The sequence below is a fragment of the Hirsutella rhossiliensis genome (genome assembly GCF_020360975.1).
Source record: "Hirsutella rhossiliensis strain HR02 chromosome Unknown scaffold00009, whole genome shotgun sequence".
In the NCBI taxonomy this organism is placed as follows: domain Eukaryota; kingdom Fungi; phylum Ascomycota; class Sordariomycetes; order Hypocreales; family Ophiocordycipitaceae; genus Hirsutella; species Hirsutella rhossiliensis.
Window position 1 is genome coordinate 1,822,622 of NW_025408675.1, and position 10,715 is coordinate 1,833,336.

Genomic DNA, 10,715 nt, shown 5'->3' on the forward strand with positions numbered 1-10,715 from the left:
GGGAGGCGTAGGTCGTAGGGAGAGGCAGAGAGGCAGAGAGACCGTGGGCTGACCGACGGAGGCATGGGTCGTAGAGGCGGGAGAGAAGAGACTGTCATTGAGGCACTAGGGCTAAAGAAGTAGAGAAGAGAGGCCAGGCGGCGTTATCGTGGAAGACTTACCACTCCTGGCGTGGTCGCCAGAAAAGACAAGGACTCTCGCTTCCCTCTTTGGGTGTCCATCGGCGGGACCGCCAAAGTTGGGCAAAGTTTTCGGTTCCAAAGTAGATGGAGAGAAGCAGAAGCGAAACCCAATAGATGGTAGCGTCGGCCGTCATGTTGTCTTGGCGTTGTCCGTTGCCTCTGCCTGTCTCTGCCTGCCTTGGAGGACGTGAGAGGCGTCATTTCGGTTCCAAGGTAGATGAAGAGAAGCAGGAAGCAAAACCCAATAGATGGTCGTGTCGTCCGTCATGCTGTGATAGCGTCGTTCGTCATGTTGTCTGTGTTACCGCGGCGTGCAGCAGAATATCGGGTGACTGGGGAAGAAAGTAGAGACGGTTCGATTGCAAAGCAAATGGCTGCGGGGTGCGCTCAGCATTTGCCAGCAATGAGAGGCAGGCAGAGGCAGGCAGAGACGAAGGCAGAGACGCAGGCAGAGGCGAAGGCAAGAGGCAAGCAGAGGCGAAGGCAAGAGACCAGCAGAGGCAGGCAGAGGGAGACAGGCAGAGGCGGTCTAGTAGCGCGACAACTACCTACTACTTTTGCCCTCTAGGCCAAGACCCTCACACTGCCTGCCCCTCTGCTTGCCTCTATATACCTCTCTGCCTCTGCCTGCCTGCCCCTACCTGCCTGCCCCTACCTGCCTGCCTCTGCCTGCCTGCCTGCCTCTATATATACCTCTCTGCCTCTATATACACTCTCTGCCTCTGCTTGCCTGCCCCCGCCTCTCTATATGCGATTTGCCCCAAACTGGGTTTGGGCCCCTTTTGCGGACCTCATCTAACCGTGCCACCGTAGTTCCCACTGGATTTCTTGGCCTTGGTCTGCAGGCAATATCACTACCTACCTTACCCACCTGTTATTAGGTCGTTGCATATGCGAAGACCGCAGGGGCAGGCACTTGGCTTGATGCTGCGCCCGCTGAGGCTCTGCGGAGAATTGCGGCAAACCTGCCGCCCAATTTCCGCTCTCTCCGCGCTGATCGAGGGGCCGCCTCGTCATCGACGGGCATGTCGGCGGGAAAAGCGCCGTTGGTCGGAGAATTAGAGGGTGTATTCTCAGTCGTCCATCATCTATCTGGCCTACCTGCCAAGCGTGACCAACCACCGACCCCATCCAAGACGCCCAACTCACCATGATTAGTCGACAGGCGAGAGGTCTGACACATCCCTCTCTCAGTCTCCTTTATCGTCCATGCCCTCGATTCTCTTGTACTGTACAGTCCAGCATTACAGCACGTGTTGCTTCGAGGGCACTGAAGCCCCCACCGCTCCCTGCCCCAGGCTGCCCGTCCGTCGGTTTGCCTGTGCTTGCGCGCCGCCAAGTGCCCGCCCGACTTTATTTGCTACCGGTATAACAGCCAAGGCCGCGGAAAATCGATGCAAAAGGAAAAGCAGCATGGCTGCCCTCCACAGCTCAGTCTTGCCACACCTTGTCCTGGGAGCCATGTGTTCCGCTATTATTAGACCCGTGCCGATGAGACATCTTCTCGGGCGCACCCCAGCTGCTTATTGCAAATGATCCTTCAAAGCACAGACCCTGGGAAGAAGACCGTCAGTCGTGAACTAAATGCATGGTTCGTTGATCTACTCGCCGGGGATTCGGGCCCTCGGCTCCATCCGGATGTACAACGCGAAGCGAACCGCGAAAATATCAGCCACCAACAACACACTTGGCCGTTGCAATGTCGTTCAAACAAGAGCTTCTGGCTGCCTCCTGCCGAGCAGCCTGTGATGCCATTGGTAAAAGTACACGTCGACGGGCCTTCGCTGCTGCCACCGTTCTCTCGATGCCCTCGGCAGCCCGCTCGCACCCCAACCAGATCCTTGACGTTGGACCGCGCTCACCAGCGTCTTGGCGGCTTCATACCCTCCTCGAGCGGATGGTTAGGCGCAATTGCCTGGCCCGCTGTTGGCTTGCTCAGCCGCATGCACACCAAATTGATCGGCTACCCGACCCCCCTGTCCGGCCCCATTGATCCCAACACATGGCCGGGTGGCTGCATCATTCGGGGTCCCTCCCCGCGAGCCCAGACCCTTCGCACGATCCATGGACGCCGCCGCCATCAGCGGCCCTGGCAAGCTGACAAGAGACCTTGGCTCCTACACGGACATTGTACACGCTTCGTACAGTACCATACCGGTACAGTTCGAGGCCCAACCGCGCCAAGGCGTAGCCCTGGTGGACAGAGGCGAGACGGCACGACGGGGGGTGAAGCAATAAATAATATGCCTGGCCGCCCTTTTCCGCTGCCCACGGTCCACCGCAACCCAGCCTTGGAGCCAACTGCCTGATCGGTTGTCGAATTTGCATCCTCGCTCTTCCGTCGACCACCATCTTCACACCTCGGAAGCCTCTCAAGATGAAGAACTCTCTGCTTATACACGCCCTGGCTGGCGGAGCCGCAGCCAGCCAGATGACGCTCCCCTTCATCGACAATGCCGCCATAGTCGCCGCCGTCGACCCAGCCGACCCGGGCTTCAAGGTCTGCTCGGTGGCCAACCAGAAGCTGCAAGTGTGCGTCCGCCGGGCCGGCGGCTCCGGCGGCTTGGCGACGGCGGCCCCGGACGAGCTCGCTCAATGTGCCTGCTGCGAGGGCAATCGTCCCGTCGACGCCGCCTATGCCTCCTGCTCATCGTATCTGGTCGAGGCGGAGCCCACGCTGTCGACTGCATACTCGGGTTTGTGTGCCGAGCGAGGGCGACCAGTCACGAGGCCATGTTGACTGACCAGCCTGTAGCTTTCGGCAGACTCTACGATATCTGTGCCGCGAACAGAGGTGTGTGCAGCGGCAGAGCTGTCTCGGCCACGGCAGTCTCCGGCACCGCAACCGCCAAGCGACTCACGACAGCCAGGGGGGCCGAACCCACCGCCTCCTACGCGCCAGCCTGCAACTCCTTGGGCGGCCTGTTTGAGTCTTGCAGCATGGAGATCCCAGGCTTCGCAGACCTTCCCTTCGGCCGCCAGGCGCCATGCTACTGGTACGTGTCAGCCCAGGGGGACAGATACCACAAGGGGTGGATGGCGACCATGTCTAACGCGCAGAGACAGCTGCATCACCGCCCGAGGCCAGGTCAGCTGGACCGATGAGTTTGACAAGTACGCCCAAACGTGCCGGGACTGGGCCAGGGACAGCGGGCCCAAATCCATCTATACGCGTTCGTTGAACCCGCAAAGCTGCCATTCGCATCCCAGGCTAACGAGTCGCAGTGGCCAGGTCATTTGCGACCTTCTGCCGCAGGTTCAGCGATGCTTGCTCCTCGACCAACGCCCTATCCTTGACCGAGGCGACTGCAACGACCTCCACCGACGCAGAGGCCACCGACGACGCGACCACCACGCCCGGCGGCGGCGCGGATCAGGCCAGCCGTACGGCTTCGACTGCTGCTTCTTCCTCGACCGGATCTGCCGCCTCCAACATGCGCGTCGGCTCTGCTGCCGGCTTCATCATGGTCGCCGCCGCCGTCGTGGTTGCCATCTAGCCGGGTGTCCCACGCTTCCGAGGCTGGAAACGTGCCTCGGTAAGCAACTTGTAGAGCGATTCACAAGATGCGATTGAGTGACGGCTTGCTCTGGAGTTTGGTGCCAGGCTATCAGCGGGGGCATGTGAGATTGAATGAGCTAGTATACATACTAAGAGTAATGTGAGATGCACACCCAATATCAGACGCAGGCCCTGTCGAGCCTATTCCGACATCAGGTCTACACCCACGCCCCTCAAAGCCTCGACTGCCCATTCTGGATAATCCGTTTTGTTGGCGTGCAGGCTCGCGAAGAAGTGCCTGATGTAATCCGGGAATCTGTCCTCGATGACCGACTCCCGGATTTCCTTCATCAGGTTGAGCTGATACCAGACGTTGTGAATGGTCAAGACGTGGGCCGCAATCGTCTCCTTGGATGCGTTGTGGTGCACAAAGGCCCTCGTGATGCCCATGCCTCCATCCCCGGTCCTGCAAGAGGCACACCCGCAGCCGGACTCGATGGGCCCAAAATCGTTTGCAAACCTGGCGCCTCGAAGATTCAGCACCCCGTGTTTCGTGACGGCGTTGCCGAACCTCGCCGTCCGCGTCGGCCACACGCAGTCAAACATGTCTGCGCCCAGGGCGACGCTGACGACAAGGTCTTCAGGGTACCCGATGCCCATGACGTAGCGCGGCTTCAGTTCCGGTAGTAGCGCCGTGCACGTGGCGACGACGCGGCAGTAGTCGGTCTTTGCCTCTCCTCCACTGAGGCCTCCGATGGCGATGCCGGGCGTGTCGCGAGCCAGCATTTGCTCGGTGCACTCACGCCGCATGTCGAGGTCTAGCCCCCCCTGGATGATGCAGAAGAGGTTTTGCGTCTTGGGGTTCTTGTGCGCGGCGATGCACCTGTCAAGCCACCGTACGCTCCGTTCCATTGCTTCCCGCATGCGCGCCTTGTCCGGGCAAGTGGTGACGAGGACATCGTCAAGCTGCATCATGATGTCGCTGCCGATTGTGTTTTGCAGAGAGATGGAGTGCTCGGGCGTGAGCAGCATGGGAGACCCGTCGTGGGGGCTCAGAAAGCGTACACCTTCCTCCATCACCTTGGCCAGCTTGAGCAGGCTCACCATTTGAAAACTGGCGTCCCAATGCCGTCAGACTCGTCGACACCGGGGCAGTTCGCGCAACTTACCCTCCGCTGTCCGTGAGTATGTTGTGATTCCAGCCCTGAAGCTTGTGTGCCCCCCCGATGGCGTCGAGGACTTCCTGGCCCGGCTTCAGGCCAAGGTGGTACGTGTTGTTCAGGCATAGCACGCAGCCCGTCTCCTCGAGCTGCTGCGGGGTGATGCCTTTCAGGGAGGCCTGAGTGGCCACGGGCATGAAAATGGGAAGCTGAACTGGGCCATGGGGGAGTTTGATAGTAGAAGCTCGAGCCCTCGTTGTCTAGGGCCCAGCAGTCAGATCCTCAACTTGCTGTGCGATGCAGCGCATGAGACTTACAGAGCATCGAGCCACGAGCTCAAAGGTCAGGGCCGGGGACGAATGGACAAGGGAAGACATTCTATAGGCGCGCAGCATGCTCCCTCCGTCCCCCTCTCGCTCTCGAGCAGGCTCAGGCTCGCCGGGCAGAAAGAGCCGTCGTGAGTACCTAATTGAAGGCTTCGTGACGAGGTCCAGGTTAGATTAGCCTCTAATTAACTAACTAGTCCTCTACGTAATTATAGTGTGTGCAAGTTTTCGGTGACCCGGCTGATCCCCGGCTGATCTAGGTGAATTAATTGTCTGCCCAGGTTCCCAGCATCCGAGCGACCTCTAATCCGTCACGACGCATCCTTCAGTCTCGGGCATTGAGCATCGCTTCCACTCCCCCCAGGACTCGCAATGGGGGCCCGCGCCGTGTCGCCCGGGGCGGCTCTACTGAGGTCGTCGCGCATGTTCTCTGTCCCCAAGCCCCTCCCCGAACCGCAGTCAACGACCATCTACAGCGGCGGCAACAAGTCGGCGACAATGACGAGACCGTACCCCCAGAGCCAGTCAATCACCTCACCTCTTTCGTCGCGCGAGAAGGGCGACTGGGGATTCAAGCGCCCCTTCCCGCTCAAGTCTACCTTGACCACGTCCACGCCCTTGATCCGTGTCAAGCAGGTCGATTCCGTCGAGAACGTGACCGACTTCATGTCTGCTGCCGACTATACCATCTCCCTCGAGAAGTTCCAAGAGCTGCGCGTGGCTCTCTCCGTGCCCCGGTACATGGACCCCAAGGACTTCTCCCAGAAGCCCGCGCTTTGGTTCAAGTCGGTTTTCGAGAAGCACCAGGACTTTACATACTTGAAGCACGCCAAAAACGAAGATAGAGAAGTCAAGCAAGGCAAAGGCTCGCCCAAAGATCCGCCTCAAGAGCCAGACCTATGGTTCAAGTCGATATTCGAAGAATGCACGGGCTTGGCGTACCCGAAACCTGGCGACCAACAGGAGCAAGGCACAACCTCTGCGTACCTTAAGCCCGCCGATCAGCAAGATGGATTGCTCCAAGAGGGAACAGATTCTGCGGGCCTAAAGAACGCTGGTCAGGATGAGGGAGTGCTCAAACAAGAGACGGAGAGCATCACCTCTGCAGACCTAGGGCCCGCGCCCGACCAAGCCGAGGAAGACACAAAGGCTGTGGTCATGGAGCCCGCGGACCAGCAACAGGGATTGCTCGAGGAGGGAATGGACTCTGCTGTCCTTGGGGGTGCCGGCCAGCAGGAGAGAGTCCTCAAGGAAGGCATGGAGTCTACAGACCTTGGTCACGCCGACCAACCAGAAGCAGTGCTTGAGCAAGGCACAAACCCGGCGGCCATGGAACCCGCTGACCAGCAAGAGGGAATGCTCGAGAAGAGCACTGATGCCATTAACCAAAAGCCCAATCAGCAAGACGCGGCGACCAAGAAAGACCCCCACAGCGCTGACGAGCAAGAGGGCCTGTTCAAGCGGCGCTGGAAGTTCCAGGGTCCGTGGCTGGCCCGCATGACCCAGGGGGAGTTCAACAAATACCTTGAAAAGCAAGTGCGGCCTAGGCGCGCCGAATTCCGAGTGTTACTTATGGACAAGCTGGCAAAGGAGCTCACGGCAAACCAGAACAACGACGCGTTTGAGCGGGGCTTGCCGGCGCCGGCGCCGGTAGATCCCAAAGACATCACCAAGGAGCAGTTTACCGAGTTTCTGCGAACGATGCGCTACGATCGCATCCTCTTGTACGACATGATATCCAGGTTCCTCGACATGGCGCCACTGGGGCATCCGCTTTCCGGAGTAATGCAGTCGGTGCGATCGAAGTCTGGACAATCCGTCAAAGATGAAAGCCCATACGAGAGGACCGGTCCGCCGCCGAGCCACCCTTCTGCAGGCATCAGCTACCTGCGGACTAATGCCTTCATGGAGAACCATCCCATCTACGGTCCTCAGAGTCACCGAACGCCCGCCTTGGCCCGAGTCGTATCCCCCCGAATGGGTGCCGCACCGGCCAAGCTCGGCGTGGGCGGGTTCGTGGCGGTTACGCCGGTCGGTGACAATGAATTCAACGTCAGGTACGGCCGACAGCGCAGCACTACCAAAGCCCTGCTCGCCGGTATCACATACCTAGACACGACGACCTACGGCGGCGCGAAGGCGTACGTCGAGCCACACACGGCCAGCGTCGACCCCAGCGGGAGGGTCGTGCTGCGGCTCCGGGAAACTGGTAGGGAGGCCCCTTTGATTTTGAAGGAGAGCAATGGGTCCTGCTCCATATACGACGACAAACTCTTGGACAGATACGTGCCCGGGGAGACACCGAGGCAGCCAGTGATTGCCAAGGTCAGCAGTAGGTTTCAGGCCGACAGAGTGGCGGACGGGATCATGGACCAAGTCCTCCCGCCAGACGCACAGGATCAGGGTGAGGTGGATGATTCGCAAACGGTTCGGGTTTAAGTGGGATGCTCGTCGGGAGACGGCCACGTAGCGGCTTTCACGCAGAGCGCCGGGCAGGAGACGCCGAGGCTCTCTTCTCTATGCGCCGAAGAAGCCACATCATTGTACGAGGATGAGAGTTAAAGAAGGAAAAAATTGGGCATTGTACGAGTATCAATTGGCCATGTATAGATGATGAGCTCTGGGACGCCCAGGAGCTTGCCGCCTTTCGCGCCTGCAGTCATCAGCCAGCCTCCAAACAGCCGAGGTAGTCTTTGCGACAAGCCGTGTTAGTCATCATTCGGGGTGGAAGAGTGATCATGTGACTAGTCCCGTGCAACTACTTCTCCTAAGCCCTAATCCGAACAGTGGTGGGTTGGCCCCACTCGCGGTGCGAACGTCAACCCACCAATTTTTGAAGCCGGCCTAGACATCGCGTGAGCCCTCTTTGCACAAGCCATCCGCCCAGCGACAAAACCAGCCAAACACCGCCAAAATGGGTCGCGTCCGCACCAAGACCGTCAAGAAGTCCGCCAAGGTCATCATTGAGCGGTACTATCCCAAGCTGACGCTTGACTTCGAGACCAACAAGCGCATCTGCGATGAGATTGCCATTATTGCCTCGAAGCGCCTGCGCAACAAGGTCAGCAAGCGCCAGACGAACGAGGCCGTCGCCTGCAGCGGGAAACAAAGGTCGATTGGCTGACAGTGGCTTGCCATCTACAGATTGCCGGCTACACCACGCATCTGATGAAGCGCATTCAGCGAGGGCCCGTCCGAGGCATCTCCTTCAAGCTGCAAGAGGAGGAGCGTGAGCGCAAGGATCAATACGTCCCCGAGGTCTCCGCCCTGGACTTCACCCAGAACTCCGAGAGCGGCCAGCTCGATGTCGACGGCGAGACCAAGGATCTGCTCAAGCATCTCGGTGTACGTTTCACCCGTCTTCCCGCAAGGGCTGGACCTGGCTGGACCTCCGCACGGCTGCTAACGCCTGTCTCCAGTTCGACTCCATCCCCGTCAATGTCGTCGCCGTCACGCAGGCCCAGATCCCCGAGCGTGGTGGCCGGAGGTTCGGCGACCGTCGTCGCGACTAAGCAGCTGGTTGTGGGTATATTGGTCTTGGGCATTTGGTATGGTTTCCGCTACGCGGCGTCTCTGGACGGTAGTGAGCCCATAGATCTCAAAGAAAGATCTTTGGCCCCCCACAAGGTGTCGCCGATTCTCCAGATGTCTCTGGGGATGACGCTTGATTGCCAAGAAACAGGTACCCGGCCATGGCTCGGTGAACGTCATTTGATCGATGAACGCCCAACCCGGTGCCTGTTCCATGCGGGCAGTGCCAACAGCCCAGCTCTACGAGCGTGCATGAGACGACCAGGCGATTGGATATAATATTTTACCGAGGGTGTCTCTACGACGTTGCCCTGGACCCGTCGCATGCGCAAGCTGGCTATCCGAAGGCCGATATAAAGGGGTGAATGTGTCTTTGACGCTTGGAGTGGTCAGTCCGGCCGCCGAGGTCGGAGTGGTAGCTGGCTCTTGTGCCCTTCGACGAGGAGATGTCCGTCTTGCTGTATGCTAGGCATCGACGCGGGACTCGGCGGCGCCTGCGGAGTCTTTTCCTTGATGGTGACTTTGACCTTGTCCGGGTCGGTCACAGCGCTGCGCTGGCCGCGATCCAGAGCCAAGGCGGCTGCATCGCGCGCAGCATGCCGCTGGCCCTCGAGCTGCATCTCCCCCAATATCCGCGCGGCACGATCTGCTTCCGTCTCCCTTGTCTTGTCCTCGCTGAGTAGATCGATCTGTATCTCCGGAATGCCCGCCCTCTCCCACGCCGCCGTCTCGTTGAGCTGGACCTTGACGAAGAGGGCACGTCGGGCGCAAGTTTCTGAGCACCACATCTCGAGGTCCTTGCGCTTGACAATGTCGCCGTGGCTGGTAATCTTCCACTCGCCGCCGGCGCCCGTGTGGCGCCTGGGCCGGGCGCATAGAACGTAGCCGCAGAGGCCGTTGACGTTGCGCTCCTCGATGAGGTCGGCGTAGTCGGAGGGCTGGAAGAGGCGCACGTGGGCCTTGAAACCCGCGGCATCGGAGGGGGCGGGCATCGAGGCCGAGTGCTCTGGTGACCGGACGATGGGGTACTCGGACAGCAGGACGAGGCTGTCGAGGATCTGGCTCTCGACGTCTTTTCTTTGCCGGAGGAGCTCTGCGTGTTGGAGGGCGACTCGCCGGGCGTCGGCCGCCGCTGTGTGGCCGGGATTGGTGGACATGATTCTTTGCTGCGAGGAGTATGGGGTGAAGCAGGTGGCTTGGGCGAGGAACCCGCCGAGGCGGCGAGGACAAGTTGGTTGTCCCGGAGAGAGGGAATCTCGAAGCGCCCCGCTATGCCGAAAATACTTTTCACGGGTACCTCTCGACGGTAGGCCTTTTTTGGGTCCCGCCAGACTCGAAGGAAATTGCGGATTTTGCTCCGGCGAGGTGGTCCGTGCGGAGGGAGCTATGCATAGGTGCCTAGGGCGAGCCTCCTTAAAAGGTCGCGTGACCCGTCGCGCGACCTTACATCCTATAAGCAATATATATAAATTAGATACTAGTTTCTTAGAAAAAGGGCTAATATACCGCCTAGGAAGGTTATATAAAGATAGAAATAGCTATTTAAACCTAGGCTATCTTACTCCTTTATTTAGCGCTATTTATCAGGGTCTTGGCCGGAGGGTGGGCTAAAGCAGTGGATATGCTACTGACCCCTCTGCTATGCAGAGGCCGAAAAGTATGCGTGCGGGCAAAAGAAGAGGGAAATTGACCAAGCGATAGCTTCGTTAATTAACCACGTATATTAAGGATGCGCCCGGGCGCTAGCGCACCCGGGCGCCGGGGCGGTACGTATACTCTATAATACTATTATACTATTCTTTTTCTTAATCTTTTTATCTAGCCTTATTATCTTAGAGATATATCCTCTTATAAAAGATATACTAACTTAGTATATATTATAGACTATACTAAGTTTAATAGCTAGGTAAGCGGTTAATATATAGAGTATAATAAAGAGAAAGGCTTTAATAATTATAAGCTAAAAGTTCTTACTAAGTAAGTAATTATTAAGGGCTAGTATATACTTAGCGTAGTA

The 10,715-nt window shown here is 58.5% G+C and overlaps 5 protein-coding genes across 5 annotated transcripts; 3 read left to right on the forward strand and 2 right to left on the reverse strand.

Annotated features, from left to right (window-relative positions):
* Positions 1-2,559: 2,559 nt before the first annotated feature.
* Positions 2,560-3,679, forward strand: HRG_08132 (uncharacterized protein; the record flags this gene model as incomplete). The annotated part of the gene is made up of 4 exons (XM_044866603.1): positions 2,560-2,878; positions 2,938-3,178; positions 3,249-3,355; positions 3,408-3,679. 4 exons carry the CDS (start codon positions 2,560-2,562, stop codon positions 3,677-3,679), a joined length of 939 nt encoding a protein of 312 aa, XP_044718492.1.
* A 203-nt stretch (positions 3,680-3,882) lies between these two features.
* HRG_08133 (queuine tRNA-ribosyltransferase domain-containing protein) lies at positions 3,883-5,218 on the reverse strand (the record flags this gene model as incomplete). The annotated part of the gene is made up of 6 exons (XM_044866604.1): positions 3,883-4,430; positions 4,485-4,536; positions 4,582-4,647; positions 4,747-4,795; positions 4,851-5,101; positions 5,159-5,218. The coding sequence occupies 6 exons, from the start codon at positions 5,216-5,218 to the stop codon at positions 3,883-3,885; spliced, it is 1,026 nt and encodes a 341-aa protein (XP_044718493.1).
* Positions 5,219-5,539: 321 nt separating this feature from the next.
* Positions 5,540-7,606, forward strand: HRG_08134 (mitochondrial ribosomal protein; the record flags this gene model as incomplete). Its single annotated transcript, XM_044866605.1, has 1 exon — positions 5,540-7,606. The coding sequence occupies one exon, from the start codon at positions 5,540-5,542 to the stop codon at positions 7,604-7,606; it is 2,067 nt and encodes a 688-aa protein (XP_044718494.1).
* A 475-nt stretch (positions 7,607-8,081) lies between these two features.
* HRG_08135 (ribosomal s17 domain-containing protein) lies at positions 8,082-8,679 on the forward strand (the record flags this gene model as incomplete). Its single annotated transcript, XM_044866606.1, has 3 exons — positions 8,082-8,228; positions 8,312-8,512; positions 8,587-8,679. The coding sequence occupies 3 exons, from the start codon at positions 8,082-8,084 to the stop codon at positions 8,677-8,679; spliced, it is 441 nt and encodes a 146-aa protein (XP_044718495.1).
* A 408-nt stretch (positions 8,680-9,087) lies between these two features.
* Positions 9,088-9,855, reverse strand: HRG_08136 (rtr1/RPAP2 family domain-containing protein; the record flags this gene model as incomplete). The annotated part of the gene is made up of 1 exon (XM_044866607.1): positions 9,088-9,855. One exon carries the CDS (start codon positions 9,853-9,855, stop codon positions 9,088-9,090), a length of 768 nt encoding a protein of 255 aa, XP_044718496.1.
* Between the last annotated feature and the right edge of the window lie 860 nt (positions 9,856-10,715).